Below are 26,978 nucleotides of genomic sequence, written 5' to 3'. Positions count from 1 at the left end.
ATTGAACTGACTGTATGGCAAAGCGTTGAGGATCAATGAAGAGATAGTTCAATTCACCTAAATAATCGACAGCTTTAAAATAGGATTCTTCTTGGCCAACAGAAATGCTATTGTCCAAATAGGAGTATTTCTCAGTTTGACTAGTGCCTCTAATATTTGATAATTAAACTGTTATTTTTTAGGGGAACTCAGGAAGATGACCCTCCCGAAATTTAGAAAGTTATTTTGTATCCTTCCACTACTAACCCCAAATTAAACTTCTGCATACGCCTCTTATTGATATTCTCTAAAAAAAATCTATGTTTGAGTATTTTAACACATTCATTGGAATGAAAATTTAATATTTAATCAGATTTAAACAGCGACAGATTACTTTCTTTTAACTGTCTTAAGAAGGGTGATTTTTTTGTTTGATTGAGAAATTCACGGTGGAACTGAAAACTTAAAAGCTGGCAAAATAAACGAAATGAAAATCTTTTCTTACTAAAGTTAGCGTAACGTACGCATAATTATACTTAATGTGAATTTATATTTAAGAAAAACTTGATCTTACTCCCATTTCTTTCCTATCTTTAAGGTATCGTGTCAGGAAACGTTCAAAATACCTTAATTTGTCAGTTGGAAAGTGACCATTATCGAAAGGGGTAATGGCTCAAAAATTTGCTTTTTTCTACGCAGTGTATTTTGAATGTAGGTTGAGAACCCTATCGAAGGTGCTTCCAAGTAATCTGATACACGTGTAAGGGGTGGGAGGAGACAAAACGGATTAAGCCTTCATTTCAGAGTTCGGTAATACTTCGTGAGACCCATGTAAGGGTCGAAGTTTGTATTCATTCTTCGAAACAAAACTTTAAATTCACGGTTAGTTCAGAATTTATTACAAATTGTTGTTTTTTGAATTGAGATTAAGTTGTAATTAAAAATGAGTCCAGCAATTAAGACAACACTAATTATAGTGTTTATCCCTTTGTTATTTATGTTTGCTGGAGGGTGTATAACAAGCAAATATTACGGACAGCGTATTTATCGAGCCATTTACAAAATACGCTGTAAATATCCGAAGTTGACAGTGATCGAGTCCCAGCTAAACGAACACACTTCCACGTGTGTCATCGTGATATCCCCGACACGAATTCAGACGTGTTTTGCGTTATCTGCCAAACTCGGCCAGACGCGTGTTGGTGTACAGTATCTGCGCGATATTTGCAACCAGTAGCCATTACTGCCACCCATACGCCGAACTATCGTTCCTTGGACACGAACTCTGTTCTGTCAGCTTCCAGCAAACTCATTCTGATAAGAAAATAATGAATAAATCGCCCTCCGGGGGTAGCCGTAAAGACAAGCGTATGACTAACACCGCGATAATCCGTCCCATTTCCCAGTCATCCCCACCTGCGTCATGCCGCTGCGCATTGCACCGCCGCTCTAGCTGGCGACCGTCATTTACTTTCTAGATCGCAGACGGAAGACATGGCGGACGAGGAGGAGCGGAGTGCTCCGCGTTGTGAGATTGACAGCAACGGATGTGTTCAACTTTTGTCCATTTTGCAGTCCTTCAACGCTCCGATCAGCGAAGAGCAGGCGTGGGCCGTGTGTTACCAAACCTCGAAATGTTTGCTGAAAGAATGGTACGGCGACAGCTCCTTCTGCTACACCATCACCGACACCTCTCAGATACGGATCCTCAAGGATGGAACAGTGCACAGCTCAACAGTTCGGGATGCCGATACAGGTAAGACCTTTGACCTTCACTGTACGTGGACTACCTTCCACTAGCGACAGTTTTGTGTTTCTTCGATGATATCGTTTTCAACCTTCGCTGCCTGGTTAAATAACTGGCCTTCGATCCCTTTAGCATGCACGTGTGTGCCACCTTTAGGTTTATTTTTAACGTGTCGCGAGGTTTGCGTTATATTTTTCCCCTTCTAATATCTGCAGGTGAAGACTGGAGGATTTATGTTGGTGTGACTAAATAATTACGGCGAACTGGACGAAGTACCATGACTCCAGTGTTTGTATACACACCGTGTGGATGTGCGTGATCGTACTTATGGTCTCATTTCGCTAGTATTGATCGAATTCTTCTGTTAGTGGAGATTCATTAGACTCCAAACGTCATGTTTGGCTATTACCATTTGGCCGACTGTTCTTAAAATCGGCTTGCGTGTTTTTTTCTCTAGTTCTGATGAGAACTAAAAGCAGAACTCGTTCTTAAAACTAGCAGGCGTTTTTTTTTCTGCTTTGTTTTAATAACCAGTTTGGGTTTTCCGTTTTGATATTTTAGTTGGATCGATTTCGATTAAATACGAAACTGTCTCTACCTATAAACGTAATATTGAGGAGGGTTATTGACGTCACGTGGTTTATCCCGTTTTATTTTTAAATGGTAGTAGGAGCGTGTTGTTTTTTTTTTATTTTTTTAAATAGCAATTGCTCGCTGAATCAGCTGGAACAGTCATCTTACCAAACACTATCCGCATATCGGAAGTGTGATTGCGATAAGGACTTCCTTGATAATTAACTGATCGAAATACGCACTCGGCCTTTGGAACTGCAATATTTGTTTTTATGGTGAGCAACAAGCGGAAATTCCGTAGACTGCGACACCTATGACAAGTCACAAAAAGCCGACTGAGTTTTCAGGGCTGTTCCGGATCCATCGATTGTCCTTCATATCGTGATCTGAGATTTTCATTATAATCAAGCTATGGACACTAATGCTACAAATTCTTGCCTCTCCCACCTGTACTCTATAATACCATTTAAAAAAAAAAAAAGGGTCGGGTATCCCCCTCCCTCCCCTCAGTAGCGATATGGTAGCTTGAGATATTATTTTGACAACTGAATGCTCAGATGTAGCATTTTAAATGTATTAGTAACGTTAAGTTCTCGGTTAAATGTATAAAACTGATATAGCTGGGCACTGTTCGGTTGATACCAGCTCTCACGTGTTTGATTACGTCACGTGAGCATTCTGTGATTACTGAATCCGATATTGGCTTTATGGTATCTTTTCGAATCGAAGAAGGCCAGCCACAATGTTTGGCACATTCTACCTCCATTCCTTTCCCGGTTAGCGTGTTGTGCTTTGTAAAAAAACTGTCCACGACTCATATGTGCGAAAAATTTCTCTTGGTTGTTTCTGGTAGCTTGCCAATCTTCGATCGGCCAGTCCTTTCACTTAGCTCTGATGTCACACGTACTGAACCTTTTAATAAAAATGCCTCGAAGCAAATAATGGTCTTTCTGTACGCGAACGTGACCATATTTTTGAATATCGCTGTTCAAAAGTCGGCTCATTTCTAGCAATAAACATCCCCACAGTTGAAGGCCAAGTTCAATATATTCAGGGCAACATTGTGCAATCGTCATTCACACTTCTGGTGTATAATACCTGCCATATGAGCCGCGCAAAAGGTTTGACAAGTTTAATTTCTTCCATCTCCCTCCCCATTGCAGCTTTAGAGTGCTATTAACTGGGGATGCTGTTTTAGTGTGAATGACCTCTATTACACTGACCGCCGTTCGCTTAATCCCGTTGGATGAGTGAAATAAAAACTTCGGCCGTTTCCTTATGCGTCATAAGACGTTTAATGGCTGTTAATCCTTCTAATCCGTCCATCTTCCTCCAGGTGGAGGTATAGAGGGTACACGCGTTAGGGGGGTTGTTTGGGTCTGCCGTGGGACCACCGGAAGCAGAATAACAGGAAGCGTTATTGTTTTGTCGCCAGATCTGTTACAACATCGAGCGTGAGATCGGCGGACCCGTCACCTAAAATGTGGAAGTGGCCGTGGCTAGGAATTGTCGTAAGAAACTGGTTTCGTACTCACGCGCGCACATGCACACCTGCCCGATGAACGGAGAAGGAAGCTATGAAACTGGCGGCAGGTGTGGAGGGGAGCAGTTTAAGATGTGAACTGGTCTCCGCAGATCCTTTCGGTGCCAAACTTGTTACACCACAATGGGCCAATCGGCTTGCACCGTTACGTGGTCAGAAGCATCTCGGGAAGACCAATACATCGACTCTGTTTGCCCGAAACACAATGACCTCACAGTCCTAGACTGTCACCCTTTTGAAAACACCTCCGGCTTCTTTAATTTTCTGTAGAGAAAGCAAATAAAGAAATTGCACGTTTGGATACGCTGCTTATGATACTTTAGATTCGTTCCTCCACCGTATTGACCACGCAAAGTCTTTACGATTTCAATAAGCCTCTTACGTATTTGTTAACGTTGGACTTGGATTTCTGCGGATTATAATTTTCAGGAAATACAGAGGAAGGAAGGTTGTTCCAAAGTACGGAAGTAGAAGGGATAACTGAGGGAAAAATTTGTGGTGAGTTGGAAGTGGAGCTGTGAATGGATTGTTGACAAGTTGCGGTACGGAATGACACGAAAACGTGTACCTTTTCTGTAGCATGATAATAACTACAGAGAAATATTCAGGTTTATAGCACGCTGAACATTTTCGCTGAATCTGCTCACGCAACATAATAATAATATTCAATATAGGGCATTCACATAACTGAACACCAGGAAAACAGCATTCAAGAAGGATTCTCATATCTAACATAAGACAAACTTCTCGAGTGATGTTTATAAGGAATTCTTCTGCATGCCTATCCAAGAAATAAAGGCCAGACACGCGATTTATTGCATAATTACTATTCTGGGAAGTACACAGAGAGGAGGAGTTATCCCTTCCCCCTGAATAACATTGCTGCATCCCTTTTGGTAACATACATACAGCTCTATGCTAATAGACAAGAGATGCACGCAGAGAGAGTGATGAAGATGAGTCCCATCTCTCCCGAAAATTTGAAAAGAAGTTCGTGTGTTATTTGTGATGTGCCTGGTTGCTATCGAAGCAACCATGATAGGCTCTAAAGTCGAAGTAGCCACTGAATGGGACAGTGTATTGGTTTCGTCACTGATTTAGAGATGTCTAGGTTCGAGTTCCTAGAAATTTCTTTCAATTAAGTCTTTAATTAGCCTATTTAAGGAGGGAGCTTGTTTTGAAGGTTTTTCAGCCCGCATAATATGCAGATCAGCCTATGAACACACTTATCAGCGTCTGCGTTTCGGGAAGACAATTGATTAGGGGATCATTCTGTACGCTAGTCAGGAGCCATCCATGAGACAGCTATTGTCTATCAACCTGCATGTAATATTAGACTCTTCGGCAAATTTCCCTAACGAAGCTAGAAACATTGCACCCGATTGAACGGACAGCAGTTGAAAACAGACTAAGGGAAAGAAGCATATTGAAATTTCTTTTATTCGTAATCGATAAGAAAGGCATAATAATAAAAAAAAAATAATAATCATAACTGTTTTATACTGCGTATTAGCGACGAATCTAGTTTTAGAAAACCAACACACAAATTTCCACTAACCTAATCTTTTGACAAACGAGTAATATTTGTTTTTAAAAGAAGGTTGGCTTACCTAAAATTTGAAAGAGTGTTGGCTTTCTAAAGTTGAAGTTACACTATGGCTTAACATTCTAAAATGTTAAAATTTGGTTCTAATTGCCGTTCAATTGTCAACGAGCCATTCAATAAAAATAACATAACTCTGATATCGGCAACCACGAAGCTTTGGGTAGGAAAAACAAAGGGATAAATAGCAGATCTGATTTTTCACCTCCATATTTCAGGGTTTCTTCCCTTTTGACTACATTGGACCTAATTATCTAACATTTCGCTAAACATTGTCGATCCCAATGACCCCAACCTTAGATTCCATACAAACCTGTATTCCGAAATCTGTTCTACCGACAAACTGTTCCATTCGCGAAGGCGAATGGAACAGTTTGTCGGTGGACATTTCATTGGATAATGAGGAACAACTTGTAGGTGGACATTTCATTGGATAATGAGGAGGCATATTTTCCGTTGCCACATCATCTCCAGGAGTATAAACAGAAATAATTAAATCCTATATGGCATCCAATGAATATATTTGCCTTTGGTATTTCCTTCAATTTGTTAGTGGTGATGCTACTTCAGTTCTCTCCGTGTTCTTGCTCGGCTATTCTAATTTCACACGCGCCACAGTCGCCTCTTTTGCTTCATTTCCACGGAATATTTCACTCGAGACTTCATCAATACGATTAAACAAGATGAGGGGTTGGAGGTGGTGCTGGCAAGCGCAGTTTCGCTAAATGAAGGCCGTGGCTGAGGTTTAGAGCATTCTACGAACGACGTCTTAGATTCGCGTGAGAAAGTAAATTGTTAAAGCAAACAAATCTCGGCAAGTTCTGCTCACACAAATTAAGACTTCGGAAAAAGGAATAAAGAATAAAAATGAACCTTGAGAAAATTGGTTACACAACCTAATTCGAAAGAGTGACGTTGGAATGCGTTACTTGTAGAACGTGCTGCAGAAATTTCATTAACTATTTCTTAATAAACCTAATTTGCAGTAATTCTCTCTCTCGTCATCATCAAGGGGATCTTGGAAGGAAGGAAGGGTCCAGTATTTCTTGGTTACATAACCGTAATTATAAACGGAAGGTGGAAACTTGCTCACTAATCGGATAAATTGTCAGAAACAGTACTGAAATGATGTGTCAGTGCAGATGGGATCTGTATCTAATTTTCCGCTTGGGGAAGAAACCTTATCTTGTGAAGTCTGAAGAAACTTGTTTAACATTAAAAGTAGGGTTGTTAAATGTAATTTAAATGATTATACAAAAGTATAAAAAGTAGTTTTTAATAATTATGGAGTAACTGCCCTTTGCATGAGATCAGAAGCACTTTGAAAGGTGTTTAGTATCTTGATGTGATACTTCAGTCTTATAGCTAATTATTATGACCCGTTCATCTCTTGTCATCTGTTTTAATGGGGTATTTATTCTTCCCTTCCGTCAGCAGTCCCATAAAGGTAGGTGGCAGTTTCTTCCAACAGCTAATGGGTTTTTTTTTTTATATGAAAATCCCAAGCACGAAAGGTATTAGAACCTATAGTATCACGAATGAGTTGATGGCTGAGAAGATGAAAGAAGATATTTGTTGACCTTAGACTTGAATTTTGCTGATTATAATTTTCAGGAAATACGTATGAAGGAAGGTTGTTCCAAAAAAGGGAAGTTGAAAGAATAAATGAGGAAGATAAGTTGGTTCTGTGAGTTCGAAGTTGGACAGTAAATGGATGTTGAGTGGTTGCGACACGTTTTAGGACTCCTTTGGCAGAGAGAGCGGAAATTATAGAAGCCAATTCAGAAGAACAGCGCCCATGGCAGTATCTAGAGATAGGGCATTATAGAAACAGCACGTCTATGAGACAGCGAGTGGAGAGACTCTGTTAGAGAGGAGTCTTTAATTAACCTAACTGCCCTCATTTGAATGGAATCGAGAAACCTGAGAGAGAGATTTTGGACACCATCGAAGATGTGAGATCAATATTGTATGGTAGGGCGGTTAATGAGGGCGTGTGTGTGTGTAAACGCTAAATACACATTCCCACGCTTTAGTTTATGTAGTTGCATGGTTTCCACAATTCACAAAACTGCTGGTTTTGATACAAAACTGGAGTCTCAACCTGATTATATCTGCAGGGGTATCGCTTGGAAAGACATAATAAATAGTTTGAATAATTATGCAATTTTTCTAGGACATGGCGGGAACTACTATGCATCAGGATCGGCAGCATTATAGGCACTTCATTGCCATGGAAATATATTAGAATAACTGATAGTAGGATGCGATGACAGCGAGAGAAAGCGCAGCTGGTGTTGTTAGTTGTCGGTCCAGTGGTTTCGCCACTTCTAACTAGTTTAGAGAGGCCTGGGTTCGACTCCTATCGGCTGGAGGAATTTCTGAAGTCCCCTCTTATCGAGGCTGTAGTTTAGCCAATCTCAAGCGGAGGAAATAGTTTTCAGTCCACACAACGTGCAGATCGGCCAAGACCACACCACTTCTACAGACAAAAATACAGTACAGATATGAGCTCTGGTGTCGTTGAAATAATAATTTGGATTTGTAGAGTTAGAGTAGTTTGATGAGGACATCAGGAGGAGATGGGTCAGAGTATTTTGGCGAGAACGTCAGAGAAGATGGATAGGACGTCGTTGTGCAGTTGAGCGGCCACATGGAAGCTCCGATTTATCGAACCACGATTTATTTTATGAAAGCACACGAAGTTGGCAATTTACCAAAACAGTCAACCACTTGAAAGATAATGTTTGTATCGCCTCCATGTCAGGCTAGTCTTCTTCATCAGTGATGATGCGAAGGCCTCTATTTTTTGCCTTTCTTCAAAAATATTTGCGCTTCGTGGGCTCGTGTTACATTGCTGCTAAATTTTCACACCCGAAACTAAGTTTATATTGCATAGAAATAGTTTACAGTGCTTGAATTTTTTCCTTTATTTCAGCTTAATCCACTATAAAATAGTTTTAATTTATCTAAATCTTCTTTTTTCCTCTCAGGATACTAATGTCGATTACTTCCTCATCCTAAAGTGGGAGGTTAAAACTACAACGGGACATTTTGCCAAAGATAGTCACGCACAGCCATAAAGATGCTTTGTAGTTGTCTTCATCAGCAGTGACATTTATAGTGTGCGAGTCAAAAGAAAGCCCCCCCCCCGCAAGATTTATTACAAAAATCACCGGACTCCAAGATATGGGACAGGACACTGGGGCAAACGTATTGCGGGATTAAGAACGTGTGCTCCAACACGCGCGGTAGGTGATCATTCGAAATGCTCGTGTGCGACACATGGTCTGTTCTTGTTTCATCTCGATGTCTGTGGTTGGTTGGGTATTCGATTAATATTCTCCGCTCGCAGAGGTGCCCGATGACACTTTGCTGTTGTGTCTTGGCATTGCAGTTATGGATGGAGTGTACATGTTGATTCGGACCGCTCCATTATGGAGCGCAATCCAAGATGGGCCACAAATTTGATTATTGGGTCCCTCTCCGTAGCAAAAGAGTGCAATCGTTGAACAAGTAGGCACGGTGGAAGATCATCAATTTTTCATTGTTACTTTGAGCGCGTGTTCTATCTCTGTAACGTGACTGGCATTTGCTGTTGTTGGCATCATGCCACGTGGGATCAGCCATGTTGTTTCGTTTCTCCACGATGCTCCTCTCTGTTATAAATACTTAAAATGAATGCGCGCAGTATTCTGCTGTGGCTGCAATTATGTTTGCCGCATTTCTATTAACACTGGGGTGCTGGTAGTCTCTAATTCATTCTTTGCAAAAAAAAATTCTGACAAGCGTGAAAGAATAAAGTTTTTATCCATCTTGTCTGGTCGTGTCTTTCAATATTCTGTACAGTAAACTGAGGCTGTGGTACTTTTATTTCTATTATAACTGTTAAGGTGGATTTAAACAATTATTTGTGCAAATATTTAAAAAAATTATCACGCCTAAACGTCTCTATTTTTTTAAACATCCATTGCGATTCAACTGTCAATTAAAGTGAACATTGGCAGTGTAAGGTCAATGTCTGTCAAGTGTGGAAATATTAAACCGTGTTGAGAGCTGCACCCAGAAACACAATTAATTTATTTTCGAGGTCTTCAGGTGAATCGGATGATAACGATTTGCATTTGTTACAAATACCTGATTACAAACTCCACGTCCTTTCGCGAGACGAGCTATTTCTGGAACATTAGATCAAAAATAATTCGGGGGCAATCTATCCCTTCCCCTCCCTCCCTCCACGTACAAACATCAGTTGCATTCCAAAACACTGACAAGTTAAACGATTATGTAATTCCAATCACGTTCCGTGACGTCATTACCTAAATACCTGATGATGACGTGGCCTATTATAGTAGGGTCAGAGGACAAGTGCAAGCCTCGGCCACAGCACCTGCTAGGCAGACTAGTAGTGTGGTTAGAGGGCAAAGCAGCTGGCTTGTTGCGCTCACAACTTGTCCCCGTATGGCGTGATACAAATGTTGTGTGTGTTGGTCTGTCTGTCTGTCTGTCATGGCGGTCTCCTTTATCGATACCAGTCAGGTAGGGTGGGAATATTCATCACGCCGTGCCTATCTGATCGTTTAGTTATCCCATTTATAAACTTAATTTTACACTCAGAGTACTAAAAATAAAAAAATCACGTGTACTGCTTCGAGAAGGAAACCTTTTCTTTATTAAAAATAAGTTCAGTAAAACTGATCTTTGGAATTTGTTTCTATCATATAATCCATATATGTTCCTTCCAGAAGACTCTGCAATACGAAATTGTTTTTTTTTTTTAAATTATAAGCGTTTAAAATCTGTATTGTAAATTTATTCGTATAAATCACGTGTTCGGGTAATTATTCAGTATTCATCGGTATTGTAAGCAAATAGTACACCAACACTGGAATTTAGTCACCTTAAGAAGACATAAGTTTCATAGTGAAAAAAATGCAAATGGACAGCATTCTTCAAGAAAATAAGAGGCGCCTCAACAAAAAAGATTGTCAACTCCTGTTCTTCGTTATTGCTAAGGGACAGACTTAAAACACGCAGATGTATTTATGATTTTATTATCCTAACATTTCATACAATACGTATTTACAGTGATTGCGATGAATACTTTAGCCTTCTTTTTATATTTATTGTGTGAGGGAGGGTTTTGAACAAACCCTCCCTCACACAATATCGAATTCAATTTGTAAATGGTGCCTTCGACTATTGCATCGTAATAGGACTGATAATGCCAAGTTTTCAATTCCAGCTTTAGTCAGCAAAGATGAGATGGACACAGAGCAGAAACTTACAATGCTTTTGATCTCAGGATTAGTGTTTATGCGGTTATTTACTTTGGAGCAATGACCAGAATCTTTGTTGGGACCATCAATAAATAAGTAGAGGATGTCAGAGAGAGAGAGAACTTTTGTGGAATTCACTAAGGATTTCTTTTTACTTTTGTGTGTTTATAAAATATAGATATTTCGAGTGCTGGAACAGCTGTGCTTCGACCTGGATGCAATTTATTTGAAAATGTAGTTACTGGCTTGTTTTGGAGTTTGCTGTGGCGTTGCAAATCAGTTGACACCGGAAGATCGGTTTGGGGAAAGTGTTATATGCTCTGAGTAGTTATCAGACGCTGTTAAGACTTGATTGGGGCAGAGAGCGTCCCTGGAGATAGTGATCGACTGTCTTGTTAAGCTCTTCGATTCCAGCCTGCGATTAGTTTAATTAACATCGGAGTAGAGGAGAAATAGGGTAAAGACATTGCAAGCAATTGTTAGACCTGTTTCTGCTTGACATCTTATGGGAGGTTACACTTTGGTAGCTTTGAAGTGTTTGATTATTAGGGCTTTGTTTTTGTTTAGAGCATTTCATTAGATGTGGCTTGGTGTGAAATCCTAAAATTGATTTTTGATTTTTTTTTCTTTCCTTAGATGATACCCACGGGGTATTATGAGAAATTCTTTGGTCTAGTCTTCTGTTGAATACTTGTAATTTCCAATATTGTTGGGGCTTAGTTTATTACTAAATATCATTTGAAATGACTTGTCTTTTTTGTTGTTGTTATCATTGAGCGAGAGTAGTCCTTACACCCAGGATTGTAGATTTGCTATGGTTGTCATTATAATTAGTCACTGGGTCGAAAAGATTAAAGTTCAAATATCCAGGACTGGAGAAATTGTCGAAGGTTTCTGCAACCTTGACTGTAGTTAGCCAATCTCAGGCATAGAGATTTTTTTCCCACTCTGCACAACATCGTCTGATGAATAGACTTGTATAATCATAATGACCATATGAACTGGGACAAAATTAGACGATGCACCAAAAACAGAAGTTTTACTAAAATTCATTTTCTTTCCCTCATATCCTCTCTCACACACACAAACATGGATGAGTAACCCGCAACTACACTGACCATGCCTAGAGAAATAGTGGTATCAATAAATTCAGTCACTGTTCCTCGATGGCTGAACACAGAGGGATGCGGAAGGAACTGCTGATACGTTCACGGAATAGTACGGTGAGCGTCATTTTCGTCTATTATTAGTGGAGATTTTAATGGAATCCTGAGAGGTAAGTGCAGCCTCTGTGAGATTTAAAGACTCCGGGTTAATCTTCCAATTTAGAAGTTTTGAAATGCAATTAGAACTCGTGTGCGCCTTTAAGTTTACTAAATTAGGCACCTCAGAAGTTTACTGTGCAGGGCAGCGAGCGCCGCGTATTTACAAACACCTGAGCTGCCCAATATCCATCAAATCCGTCGGTATATCCTCCTAACAAACTAACTTCCCAAAATTTCGTGCATCTCTTCTGTCGGGGTTAATCAGAAAGGTGTCTTAAGATGTTCCCTGGCGTCTGCTTCAGACAACCCGTGAAATAGAAAGCGTTCCCAGAGAACGTACTACATCGATCGTCGGAAGAGGGTACATGCCAAGAATCGTCGCTCTGCAAAGTCGACAGGGTCTCCTAGGAGACGCCGTAATTGACAATGTTTCGTTTAATCTAATACTGCACACTGTACTCTTGCGAGGCAAAGAACTCCTCATCTTCCCAGCAGGCTTCTCGCTGGTGTTCTCGTGCCATAACGCCTTACTCCAGGGTCATTGCCATCGGCAGTACACATTACGTCTTTATTGAGGAAGTTATTTCCCCCCAGCAGTTACTGAATATTCCTGCAGCATTCACAACATGCAAAGTGTAGTGGGTGCTCTTTATGCACGTGTTTCGGTAGCGGAGCTTGTCGAAACAGGAAGTGCAGACTGAGATGAAGGAAGTAGTAATAGTTTGTTATTAAGAAAAGGTAAATTGTTCGCTAACATTCAAGGCACGTCTTACGGAAACGCTTCGTGGTGCATTCCTATAGGATGCATGAAGAACGAGTGGGGCAATTTCTCTTTGACGCCAAGAAACCATTATGCAGTACTGAAATCTACTGCCTTCTTCATGTCTGTTGTTTAGCCTACAAGGAGCGATGTCCTAATAACCTCTTGTGATTAACATTGCTTCCCAGACAAAAATCCAATCTTGGTCTGACCAGTAACATTTGTCTTTTTTTTTTTTTTTTTAATATATATAATGAAACTTCGCTTTTAATTTCACATGGTACCAAAAGCGCGATTTAAAATTGAGGAAATGATAATTCTGTTCCAAAAATGACAAGTTATGTATTAGCCATATAGTAAAGTGAAGCCCAGGATTTTTTGGTCCGGGATACCAAGCGATTTCTCTGAGCTTTCATTGCGATTTCCTAAAAAGCCAATTCTAGTTCTTTTACGTTCTTGCCCTTAAGAAACCTGTTATTTAATATCAGCTCTTGTTTCAAAAGTACTGGCAGAAAGCAAAAAGAAAAGTAATCTTTCTTTGTTTTTCATAATTTTATTATTAACGCCTACCAATCTTTGCTTGATCACCCTACACACTGCTCCTGTCTCCCCAGAGCGGGGCCGGAAGCTTTGTCAAAAAGGTTAATCTACTAAGGCTGAAAGGAGCTAACATAGTTCACGACGGAAGTTATCCATCACTTGAGCCTCACGGCTCAACTTCTTCAAGGACCCACCAAACCGACTTGGCCATTGTTCCTAATAACACATTCTCAAACAAGCAGATCGACAGGTGTACTTTCTCCGTTTCTTAATCAGAAATGGAGAATGCCTGGATCACCTGAAATGGTGAAAAGACTCTGCTCTTCAGATTCTCTTGTCATCAGCCATTTTCAATCCAATGCAGGATGAAGGCCTCTCCAGCAACTTCCCAGTTCCTTCTGTTTTGTGCAATGGCCATCAATTTTACTACCCATAAACTCATGGATTTCATCTGTCCATCTCCGTTGTTGTCTTCCAGGTTTTCTTCTAGCTCCTCTTGCGTACCATTCTGTTATTTTCTTAGTCCATCTGTCATGTCTTCGAGGTATGTTTCCTGGCAAAGTCCATTTCAGTTCTTTAGTTTTGATAAGAATGTCCTTTACTTGAGTTTGCTGCCTAATCCATGTGTTTCTCTTCTTATCTAACAGTCTGATTTCCAATATAATTCGTTCCATTCTTCGCTGTGTAGTTCTCAGCTTCTCTTCCATTCTTTTTGTGAGTGCCCAAGTTTCACTTCCATAAGTCATGAGGGGAGTATACATTGGTTCATTATTTTACGTTTCAGACAAACTAGGATATTGCTCTTCAGTATGTGACTATATTTCCTGAATGCTATCCTTCCAAAATTTATTCTTCTCTTTACTTCCAGCCATTTATCATTATTACAGGTAATAACTTGTCCCAGATAAGTATATGACTCCACCTTTTCAATTACTGCTCCTTCAATCATTATTTCCCTTTCTGTGGCATACTTGCTCATAATTACTTTTGTTTTAGCCATATTCATATTTAGTCCAAAATCCTTACTAACTGTGCATAACTGATTTAAGATTTTCCTCTAATTCTTTGGGATCGTGGCTTATGACCACAATGTCATCTGCAAATCGTAAATGGTTTAGATACTCTCCATTCACATTGACTCCTTTCTGCCACCAGTCCAATCTTCTGAAAGCTTCCTCAAGGACAACAGTAAACAGCTTCGGAGATATTGTGTCTCCTTGTCGAACTCCTTTCTCGATTTTAAATTTGCTACTGTCTTTGTGTAGTCTAATAAAGGAGGTAGCACTCTCATATATTTTCTTCAAAATCATAATATATGGGGTATCTATGCCTTGTATTTCCAGTGCCCGAAACCTTGCCTTATGCTGTATGGAGTCAAATGCCCTTTCATAATCCACAAATGCCTGGCATAATAGTGTTTTATATTCATTTGCTTTCTCCATTAGCTGTGATATTACGTGAAGGTGATCCATAGTTGACAAGGTTGTCAACTATGGATTTAGAAAGAATTCTTGATTCTCATCAAGAATTCTTTCTAATCTGTTAGTAATGATCCTTGTGAACAACTTGTAGATGTGGGATAACAAGCTAATTGGTCTATAATTTCCAATTTCTGATTTATCTCCTTTCTTATGCAGCAAAACTATGATTACATTATTCCACTCCTTCGGCATCACACCTTTTCTAATGCATTTTGTGAAGAGTCTTGCCAGTTTTTGTGTCATGTCTCTTCCTCTCAATTTTAACAACTCTATGAAGAATCAGAAAGCCTAGGGCTTTCTGATTCATTTTCTTCAATGCATGTTTTACCTCATCAGGAAGGATATCGGGTATGTTGTATGTGTTACAAATTTGCGATCCATCTTCCCCACTGCTGGCATCATCTCCTCGCTCCTTGTATAATTCTCTATAGTAGTCTTCTGCTATTTGAATTATGCCTTCTCTGCTGTTTATAAGTACACCATCGCTGTTCTTCAGTTTCAGTATCATTTGTCTTTCTGTATTACTGCTCATGGCTGCTGATTTAAATCCTTTGTTTTCCTTTAATGCTTGTTCCACTTTTCTTGTGTTAAATCTTCTTATGTCCTCTCTGAGTCTCTTTCTAATGGCTTTGCATAACTCAGTGTACTCAATTTTCTCCTTGTCAGTGTTTTTCTTGATCTTCATTTGTGACCTTCGGTTCATCATGACAAGTATTTCTTGACTAAATTTTTCTTCTTTGGATTTCTTTTTCCCCTATAGGTTTCTTGGGCTTTCTGAAAGTGATAAAGTTGTAATATTCCTCGTCGATATCTTGGTCCTGAGCAGTCTGCAGAAATTCAAACTTGTTTTTAAGTTCCAGTACATACTGCTTTTACTCCTCTTCTGTTATCTCAAAGACCTTCGTATTATTTACTCGAGTCAGTTTTTTTTCCCTTTCTTTTCTTACATCAATATCGTGTGCATCTTACCATTCTGTGATAACTTCAAACATTTACCTTGTTCAGGACAGTAACATTATTCACAATATATCTTCTGTTAGTGTGGATGAAGTCGATTTCATTAGTTGTTAATCCATTTGGACTCTTCTATGTCCACTTTCTGTTCACCATTTTCTTGAAAAAAGTGTTTCTTACTGACATTCCTCGAGATCCTACAATCTTTCATTTCTTTCACCAATTCCAAAATTTCCTATAGTTTTCTCCTTTTGTCTTTTTCCAACCTTGGCATTGAAGTCCCCCATAATAATAGTGTAGTGGGTTTTCTGCTCATCTAGAAGACTCAATTTCGGTGTACATTTCTTCAACCTCTTCATCATCACGGCTCGATGTTGGTGCATAAATCATAACCGCAACTTGTACCTCTTAGAAATCCTGAGTATTAGTCTTGACACACACCCTTGGTGACGTACTTTTAAATTTCAAAATGCTGTTTTTTATATCTTTATGGACCAGAAAGCCAACTCCACCTTCGCTCCTTTCACTGTTTCCATTGGTGTACAGCAAATTTCCACTTTATAAATGGTTAATTTCTTCTTGTTTCAGCCAAACCGGTGATATTCCAATTCACATTTTCTAATTCCTTTTCCAGCTCTAATATCCTATCTTCACCGATGAGTGATCTTACATTTTAACAGGCCAAGTTCAGTTTCCGTGCATGGCAGCCTGGTTGTCCTCAGAGATTCTTAGCACCCTCTGCTTCCACTCTGATCCTCTCGCTGCCGTAAGAGGGAGAGTGAAAGCTGCTGGGGACTGAGGGCCATTTGTATTGTTGTGCTCTCATGCTGGAGGGTTTGGTCTTTTCCTCTTCACGCTGACCAGGCGTCTTGAAGAGAACCACTCTACACGTTCGTTGCCACCTAAGTTAAGTAACAGGGCTTACTATCGAGGTGTGCATGAGTGGATTTTAGGGAGGCAGGCCAACCGGACTTTCCTAAATCATTCTGAAATAGAATGATATTGTATCCATCAATGTTTTAGACTGAACGTCTGATAACACACAGAATACCTGTTCCCCTCTAAGCCATGATTCTCTTATAGAGACTATGAACTACAGACACTCTGAAGCCTTAGAATTTTCAAACCTGCAGGTATTTCTGTCAGAGTTACTCCACATGCCACTCTAAAGGCGTCGTGTCTGAATGGCACTTTTCCGTTAACGTTTCCGAAGAAGAAGAAGAATTAGGCTAAGAACTACAAGAACAGAAAGTTTTACAGGTAAAACTTTCTGTTCAAAAATCAAGGAAGCCGGTGATCTAGTACCTACATGTAGTGTTATATTGATCTTTTCTACACCAATCCTTCCAACTACAGTTAACTCTGTATACCTGAACTGCCATATACGACCTTATGTCCTTAATCCTGACCAGACTAGAAAAAGCAAAACTTTGAAAGGTGCAATATGGCATCAGAAGCCGATGTTTGATACTTAGTGTGCTCTAACTGGATCAGAAGACACACGGACAGCCTACACGACACAAACACCCTAAGGGTAGTTTCCAAACTGTAAGGGTAACTTCCAGCTTATTCGAAAGTCTACGAAACATGGGAAACAAAATGCAAAAGTATAAAATGGTTTCCAAAGAATCAAGGAAACAAGTTTTACTCCTTGTAGCCAAATACATATCGGAAAGAACTCAAATTAAAGTATCTATACCACCAGACACATCTATCTTCGATTGGGTTCGGGTTGTTCTGGCAACTCCGCAGTAATCCTTCAAAGAAACGTCAAAGATCAAGAAAATAAAACCGCAGTCATGGTACCATCAATTACTACTCCAACCCTTTCAGATACGGAGAGATTGAAAAACACCCTAGGTCGCGTAAGACTTTAACCACAGACATCGAAATCGATGACACCACCAAAGTTGACGAAATCATCTTAGAAATAAATGCAGGGGGGGGATATGAATACTCCAAGTCCCATATTTCCGAGAAAGGATAAACCAAAATTGGAACGCTATAAACAGAACGGCCCAAAAAAAAAAAAAAAAAACAAGTCAGATACACCTTTCCCCTCCTAAGCGAATAATAGACCAGTTCATTCAATGGATCTGGATCTGTAGAGTAGCAATATTGACGCAATATAGTAATATTAAACTGAAATGTAGCAGTATTCACGATTTGATAAATCAGTAGTATTCAAACGAATCTCTCCACACAAGTAACGCTTTCAATTGGAAACTACACTGTACAGGCATCTTAGGATCTCCACCCATAGTTCACACGGTGGCGTAGCTATATTGGTTGACGCTGAAACCCCTTCCAGATGTATTTGGAAGCAGCTGCAGAACGCCTTGCTTTTGGAATAACACCTATTCTTGTGTCCATTTATATCTCACTAAATCAGACGTATTCACTGACTGAAGTGAATAATGTTATCCTACAACTGCCAACTCCTTTCTGTGTGTTGGGTGATTTTAATCAGCATCACCAGTATTGGGGGTCATTACAGACAGACAACCGGGGACGCATAATAGAGTTCTTTATTGAAAAGCATAATCCACGCTGCTCAACACATGCTCCCACATACATACATTTTTCGACAGTTTCAACCTCTGCTATACACCCCGATATGCACCGCACATTATTTCCAGACTTTGATTGGAGAATTTTAGACAATCCATTAAACAATGACCATTTCCTATAATCTGTAAGCTATGCACACGGCGAAACTTACCAAGAAGCGGTCGAACAAAATGGAAATTCTCTGAAACTGACGGGTATAAAATGATGCATCGAGCATTACACTGAAATGATCAATATCATCCAGCATCAATCTGTAGATGACGCCGTTGAACACATTACGAAATAGATATTAGCGGCGGCTGCTACGGAATCCTTCGATTATTCTTCGCGATGTCATGGGAGTTGACCGATACTCCTTTCTTCACCTGTACACCGAACCATAATCTAATCCCGACTGGACTGCGACCTGTATACAACTCAGCTCGAAAATTAGCATTGCAATAGCTCAATCCAAATGCCCTTAGAATAGCTTTAAGTGCTTTCCGAACGTCACCAGTTCAGAGTTTATATATCGTTGCACACGAACCTCCATTAGGAGACAGATACGTTCGGACTCTGCCCTCTCATCCTATTTGGCTTTAGTTCTTTATTCTGGCTTTGGTGAACCACTACAGGAATAAAACAAATGAAAATAAACCCTCTAGAATTAGATTGAAAAATCTAATGCAGAATTTGAGTGTCCCACTAGACAATATCCGCCCAGACATCGTCTCCAAATAAGTACTGATGGATCGAAATCTGATACGCGTGTAGGCGCCGCAATGGCTCTACAAACCTGAATTATGGCCGAATCTCTTTCATCTAGTTGCAGGGTTTACATCATCGAACATAATTCAATCAAAATGGCTGTTGAACATGTCAGCAACATGCCTAATCAAGGGATAATACATACTGATTCATTGGATGCAGTAACTGCGTTACAACACAAATACTACTACTACTTTTACCCATTTTGAAAGAAATCAGAACACAGTTGATAAATCTCACAAAATGAAAAAGAGCAGTAAGGTTCTACTGGATTCCTGGGCATCCTGGAACCTAGGGAAACAAGAAGGCAGATCGAGCAGCAAAAAAAATCCACTCAGCCCTTAGTTCCTTATATAGAGTATTATACCCATTATACAACAGGGGTATATTGACCAATTGACAGCAATTAACTCGTAACTTCTATGAAATAAAGAAAATGCCACAAAACGAACTCTAGGTCCCGGTTAAATTGACGAGAGGAGGTTGACCTTGCAAGGAGACGCGTTGGGCATACTTATCACCCAACTTCACAGTTGACAGGTTCGCCGTTCTCATTGTCCCTACGTACTGACAGTGAAATACATCCTTCTTGGCTGTCTCCACAATCAAGCTGCTCGACTCCCCAATTTTAGGTCTCTTCTAACCCAGCGTAATTCTTGGGTGCTGAATCATTCTCAGTGATGAAGAAAACCTGTCCGACTTATTTAGTTTTCTAAAGTAGATTTGTTTATATCAACATCTAGTCTTTAGCTGAGCCTTCTTGCGTATCTTATACTCCTTATGGATAATCCGACTGACCTTTAAATTTCCCCAAGCTGTCAGCCTCAATCATCCATGAAGCAACTTATGATCCAATAATCAACAACTCACCGGCTAAAAGAAAACTTTCTACAATCCAGTCTAAATCTCTTTTCCGTAATTTGAATTTTTGTGGCCTTTATTCTGGAATATTTATAATTTAGTTCCCATTCATTTTACTACCCCATTTGGAGCATTATATACCCATCAGATCCTCCCCTCCCCCAAGTGATCAAACTCTGTAGCCCACATTCAACGTTTTTATGAACTCCCTTTTGCAGATCTTACTAAGCGCATCGTCCGTCTTTGAACTTTTACAAGAAACTCGATGTCTTATTGATTTTTGGCGGTATCTTCATATTTGGACACGTATTCCAAGTGCAGTGCCCCGTACAGTAGGAATATGACCACCTTATTTGTACCCTATATTCGATAAATCATTAGTAGGAGGACCCCATGGACTCTTTTTGTGGCTCGCTGCGTGGAGGCCTTCACGTCTACCGGAATCGTAATTCCCAGAGGTGAAAAAAGATTTTTTCCTCCTCTGCTGTCTCTAACTCAACTTCTCATTAGATCCTTAAGAGTTATTTTTGGCTATTTCCCAAGTCACTTTGCAGCATTGAAACGTAGATTTCACTTCTATGAACCATCTCTGAAGTCTATCCAAGGCATTGGTCATTAACCACTCTCTCGATCTTTATCTTTTTTAAAATTGTGCGCTACATTTTGGGCACTTTTGAAATTAAATTTTTTTGTAAGTATTTTTACGTATCATTCTAAATGGATGCATTATGAAATTGAGGATCGAAAGAGAATAGATATTTTTAGGGAGGGATTGTAAAAGCAGATGGAATAAAGGGGCAGGAGATCCTGCCCTTCCTTTGAATTTGTGATCCCTTGGCGAAACATTTCCCAACTTCGATAATTAATAAATGCGATGGAAAGTAATTTACAACCACTTTATTAAGGAGTGCTGAACACATGACAATGTAGTGTTTTTTTGGATGTTTTTTCAGGTACCAAAATTTAAGCAGCATCATTATGGCATTGTAGGTCATTATAGAAGCCACTGGCGGTCATTTCATTTCTATTCAATCGTCTCCATGACAACACATCCATGCACGCACCATCGGACGGATTGGATGAGTAGATTATAAAAACGATTGAAAGGGAAATACAAAAGGTGGAGGGGGAAAAAACGAGGAACGATGCAGCAGCAGCAACAACAACAAAAAAAAAAAAAGAGTAAGACTAGTGAAAATCGATTTTCATAAGCTAGGTTAAGAAAGTCATAAGGCAGCGGGAAATTCTCCACCGGAAAAAAGTATCACAAATTCGATCCGAGGTTTCTTTCCGAAGCACAACAAAAGCTGTCCTGCTCGGCATTTGCAGAAGCTGGGGGACATAAATTCGATGTTTTCTGATCTGCGGAGACGATACTTCTGTCGGGCTGAGCACTGCTTTAAACGCAGCTGTGTTTGCGATGTGCTTCCGCCCCTTTGATCTGAGGCCGCACGAATGTCCATCAAGCGGAGACGAAATGTGTTTTCAATTACTGCAGTACGTTTCACCCTGGGAAGCCTGACCCGTTTACCGTTGTATTGTCTCATTGTAACCTCGTAGATAGCGGAGTACAGCGACTGATAAAGCCTCGTGCTGCACTTCTGCCTCTGTAAAACACTCGCTCGTATTTGGCGTTGAGAAATGACCATGTTTGCCCGCTAAGCGTTGCTCACAAATCCAACAAGAAACTTTGAAGGGAACACTGAAAAAATTTTTCGAATTATAGAGATATAAAATGGACAAGGCAAATTTCTGCTGGTCTCGTCTTTTGTGCTGTTCGATTGTCTTCTCTCTTTTTTCAGCATAAATGCGCTTGTCCAGGTCAGACGATTCCAGTGTGCGCATAAGGGATGGTCGGTTACATTCTGCTGTTATGCACACAAAATTCGGCTTCTGTTTTCCCACCTAAATACAAAATGAACTTCCAGAAACTAAAAGCGTGTTACTGAATCTTAAGGTGATCCTTAATGACAATAAGCCGATTCGCACTGTACTATACAGTAAACCACCCCTTCAGTCTTTCATCAGCAACACTTTGCGCGTTCACATGAAAAGGGAGCCGTCAATGTTGTCAACTTAATCTAAAATTTTGCTTATTTGCACACAAAATGTCACATTGTAAAGCTGTAATGATAATTGCTGCTGAGGAGTCAGACTATTCCATACTGAAATAATCTGACTCTGCAGTAGCCATTATGATTGACACGCGAGTTTCCCTACCCTACCACCAGGAGTAGTAGAATTAGGGAAACTCGCGTGTGCATTTGATCTTTCTACTGTGACTTGTTCGCTGACTGTTACTTTTTCTTGTCGGATTGCTGGATCGATGTCTGCAGTCCTTCATATTCGCTTTTCACGAGCGTGTTAGTGGTTTCCACAGATTAATTAATGGCCTATGAATGTCAAAAAATTGCCCAAGTCACACGTGATGTCGTCTGAATTGTTATGGACTCCCGCTTTTGTGCTGCGGGCTTCGTACACGTGTATCGCAAATGGCAGAATTCCACATGTCGAGGGGCATCGCATAATTATCCGTTTATGTTCTAAGGTGGCCACACAGGGTCGTATTGGCTCGAACCATGATCAACTGAAACACCCCAGCGTTCCCCACTTGGCTGTACATCATGCCCGAATGTTTTGACACGAGACACAAACAGGAGGCGAATCAAAAAGTTTTTCCAGCGAAGAGTATGACCAAAAGAGGCCATTTAGAAAATATAAATATCTTTATGAATTACGCCCGTACGTTGACCCAACTGTGGTCTCTGTATAGACAACTATTAGCTGTAATCTGAGTAGTCTATTTTGTGAAAATCATCAAATCGACACAAATTCTAGCCATAGTTAGATACAGTGAAAATGTATTATGGATTAACCCTTCACAGCGTGAATTTGCACTCACAAAATCAGGTGATAAAAGAAACACGCATCACTTGTTTGTTCCCTCTCGGAGTTATTTTTATTAATACCTTTTAATTGAGAGAGGTCTCGATTTAACGTTGAATTCGAGGCTTGTTTTGGAATCAATTCGTGATTTGAACTCTATGTTACAGAGATATCCTTTTATTATGAAGATATTCTCTTGACCCCACTACCGTTTCTCATTTATTGACTGCATTTTAAGAATTTGTAGTAAGAAAATTGCACTGCTGTGTTTGTGCCTCTTGAATGAAAGAAAAAATAAAATTGTTGACAGAAATAAGACGTTCCAAATAAGGATCTCTGATGAAGATATTGCAAATGATCCCTCGAAGAATTAGTAAATTCTTAAATTCTCATTTTCAGTAAATTCATAATGCAACGAGCACCATTTTGAAGTCCATGTCGTCCCTCACAGGACTTCAATGTCACTGCAAAATGTCTTGTCGCACCACCAAATTATGCTGCACATCACGTGCCTTAACTACCCAAGTGGTGTCCATCCTGTAGCACGAGGGAATTATTCCCACGCCGACCTGACCAGAGATACAGAAGCATTTACAGACTGCATACCAATGAAGCACTTTTCATTTGGGCTCTTTTGTTCGCACCTGTGTCTCGCATCCTTGGGTTTTTGTCGATACAAAAAGAGTCGCGTTACAAAAATAACTGCAGACACGAATGCCCAGCGATTAGCCATATGTACAATACGAACTAATACTCTCAAGCAATGTTTAGCTGCTCCACCCACAGCATTCGTTATCGGTTATAGTCCGATTAAAGATAGCTCCATAGAGGAAACGTGGCTTGCGCACTCCATTTCTGTGTACGGAGATAGCGACCACATTCCTGCAACTGATGATCCTGGTGTTGCGTACTTTGATTGCTACTCACTGACGTCATTTCCACCGGTTTCAGCTTGTTGGTTGTAGAATACGACAAAGAATTTCCTCTTTCCGTGGCATAATCCTTCCTATTTGTTAACAATAGTTAACGGGTTCACGCAGTCAAAATTGACAACCCCCGCCCCCAATTCTACTACATTACCAGGAAAGATGCAGACGTCCTTAGATGTATTGTATAAGCTCAAATTCCATACTCTGCGAATATATTATGTCGTACAAAAGTCAGGTTGAGGAGGGGGATTGATAATAAGAGATTCTGCGAAACCAACTTGACCACTTAACGCTGAAAAATATTCTGTAAACATTTATTGGCCTTTAATTTTTAAATGTCAATTTTGTCTCAAGTTTCGCTATCAGTCCTGAGTTTTGTATTTATAAAAGTATCTCGTGAGATGAACTAAGTCATATATTTACACACTTAGCGTGTCATCTCCGTTTGTATCTTCTTCAGGGTACCATGGATGAACACCTGCTATTGGGTTCAAATAAAGTGATAACCCTATTCACTAAAATAATCCACTAATTTGATACCATTAACATAACTGAGAATTTTAATTATCACACCGGTGGACAATAATCGCCTTCAGTTATGCACATCCCAGAGAGGTCGAAGATGATTTGTTAAATTGCCCTCTTCCACGATTGCGCAATATTGATTGCGCAATTATTGATATTCGGCTATAAATTCACAGCACCATTATTTATTTTATTTAATGCTACCACAATAAAAAAGGGCATACTTAAACTTAACGGAAAGAGTTACATCTGTTCAACATGGCTGCCTGTAGTTTTTGGACACAGTTCCTCATAAATGTTCTCAGCTTCTCGAACTATTGACTGTTGTCGATAGTTAGAGACCCGTGCTTATTACTAAATATTTATCCCTTAAGAATCTCACAAAGTAATCACAGTGTGTAAAACCGCAGAGAGTCGTGGCCATTCGATGGAATCTGGCTGGCCAAGAATTGGCTGACAATTATTGCATAGCGAGCTGCCACTTCATCCTGCATAAAAAAGCAATACGAAAAATTGATTTTGGACTGCTTTGATGGAATGATTTTTGCCTTTTAGCAGTCTCAGATTCCTGTTACGGGACCCTCAAAGAAAACAAGGTCCGAGAGCACCTCCTTTCCAGCCTGGATTGTCAGGCCAGGAGCGTTTAAATCCTTGTTAAAGAATAAATGGGAATGTTAAGAGAGTAGTAAGCAGAGTTCTTAAATCAACAGTTTTTTATTTAGTTTAAATGTGGCTTCATCAATCCACAAAACATTGTCAACGATATTTTGGCTTGTAAACACTCATGGCCAAAAACCGCTTGATTCCAACCTTCTATCAGGGTTCTTCTCATTCAAACTTTCTAGTAACATGAAATGATAAACCTTGTATTTAAGTTCATTAATGATTCTGTTTAAAATTGTTTTAAGTTCCACACTTCGCCTAGCCGACCGGGCTAGCCGAGTGGGTAAAGTACCTGCCCGGCAACCCAAAGGTCGCGGGTTCGATTCTCGCCTCGGGCTTGGATCAAAGTACTGCAAAAACCTTGGGAGGTGCAATATGGCCACAGAAGCCGATGCGCCAACAACTACCAAATCAAAAAAAAAAAAAAAAAAAAAAACCACACTTCGCCTTCTTTGAGTTTTTCGGACTTCTTTAAATATCCTCTCTTACAAGTTCTAAACTGATAGATGTCTTTGAGATAGAAATTCAACCTAGATTTTGATAGATTTATAGATAGATAGATTTAGATTGTGCACTGTTCCCGCTTCAGCAGACTTCTTCACAATTTGCTCTATGGTCCTTATTGTGGATGGCTTATGTCCACTTGAACTGGTGTGCAACTTCTGCAGCATTTTCATATTTTGCATGCCACTTTACAATTTCAATCCTCTTTCATTGTTAAGCTTATGGCACTTTTCATATGTTCAACTTATTTTGGAACGATAAAAAAGATTATAAAACTATTTTTCAAATAACTTATATATATATTTACATCAGCAGTTATTCAAAACAGTTTTCTTACTTATGGATTACCCTGTGTTTTGAAATTACAGCTTATTGGAAGGTTATTTTTTTTTTAGACTGAAATTTTAAAGTTTGTTTGAGAACAGTTTTTTTTTAGTCTAGTGCTAAGTTGCTGCTGTCTGGCTAGTTGGTCATCTTTTGCTTCCTAACTCTTTTTTTTGGATCGGGTAGGTGGTGTAGTTCATGGTTAGATCATTTGGCTTGCCATAAAAAGTATTACACAAATAGGCTAAATGCGTGTGGATGCAGTCACGGGAGTAGAGGTTATACGGAAGTTACTGCTGTGAGGATGGCGACTCCTTTTCCTTCCCTCTACCAATCCCATAAATTCTCAGCCAACCATGTCTGTTAGTACTTAAAGTTGCCCTCTGGTCACTAAGCTAGTTTCTTTTAGGCAGAGAATATCAGAAAAGACGCGAATAGTTTTCAGCCTTGGGCAATTTGTTTCAGAGACTTCTCAAATTTTGAGAAAAAGTTGCAACCAATGACCACCTTCCCTGGGTTACTGTTGTGGTTGTTCGGCTGTCTACTGTCTGGTAAGGATTTGGTTCCAGACTAGATTTTTTACTAACGATATGAAGTCTTATATTATCCACTCCTGGATGACAGGTCAGAATGAATAAGGCGTATCTGGATGCCTACTTCTGAATTTAAAATAGGCAAAGAGCTTTTATTAGATGGTCATAGTTAACCTCTTGATATCATGCAGATCACTTAATTCAGTGGGCGTGTCACTAAAGAACTCGTGAGCTTGAGTAACGCTGCTTATGTTGCCCTCCCAATTTTAATGCTGGGATGAAAGAGAAACTGTTCTGTACTTTCGGAAGCAGTTTACTCCCAGCCTATCAGAAGCTCTGTCTTTCCGATCATTTCCTGTTGCAAGCAGCGACCTAATTTCTGTACGTGCAGTCAGGGTCGCCGCGATATAGGAGGCAATGAAGGAACCGCTTCAGGCGCAACTTTTAGGGGGTAAATTTTACACGGAAGAAAGGTCAAGGGGGAGTCAAATTTAAAATTCGCTTCAGGCATAGAAATCGTTGCCTCGCAAACAGCCACCCTGTATAAGGAATGTATTGCTTTCTGTTATTTTTTTCGAGAATCGTTAAAAAAAAGGAAGTAAAAGAAACTGGGATAGGTGAAGATACCCATTCATTCCTCATCAGTTCTTTTTTCCATACGATTACTGATTTGCCATTTGAAATCCATTTCAATTGTGACCTTGTACACTC

The 26,978-nt window shown here is 39.8% G+C and overlaps 1 protein-coding gene across 1 annotated transcript in view; it reads left to right on the top strand.

Annotated features, from left to right (window-relative positions):
* Positions 1–1,469: 1,469 nt before the first annotated feature.
* The window catches only part of LOC150080911 (protein spire homolog 2-like), a 220,854-nt gene continuing 195,345 nt past the window's right edge, over positions 1,470–26,978 (top strand). The window contains exon 1 of the mRNA XM_090382155.1: positions 1,470–1,735. Within this exon, the coding sequence (XP_090238281.1) occupies positions 1,474–1,735 (262 nt within the window). The 5' untranslated portion in view covers positions 1,470–1,473. The remainder of the gene's footprint in view (positions 1,736–26,978) is intronic.

This window comes from Mastigoproctus giganteus, chromosome 9, assembly GCF_048544385.1.
Source record: "Mastigoproctus giganteus isolate SK-2022 chromosome 9, ASM4854438v1, whole genome shotgun sequence".
In the NCBI taxonomy this organism is placed as follows: domain Eukaryota; kingdom Metazoa; phylum Arthropoda; class Arachnida; order Uropygi; family Thelyphonidae; genus Mastigoproctus; species Mastigoproctus giganteus.
This window is presented reverse-complemented; position numbering and strand designations above follow the sequence as displayed.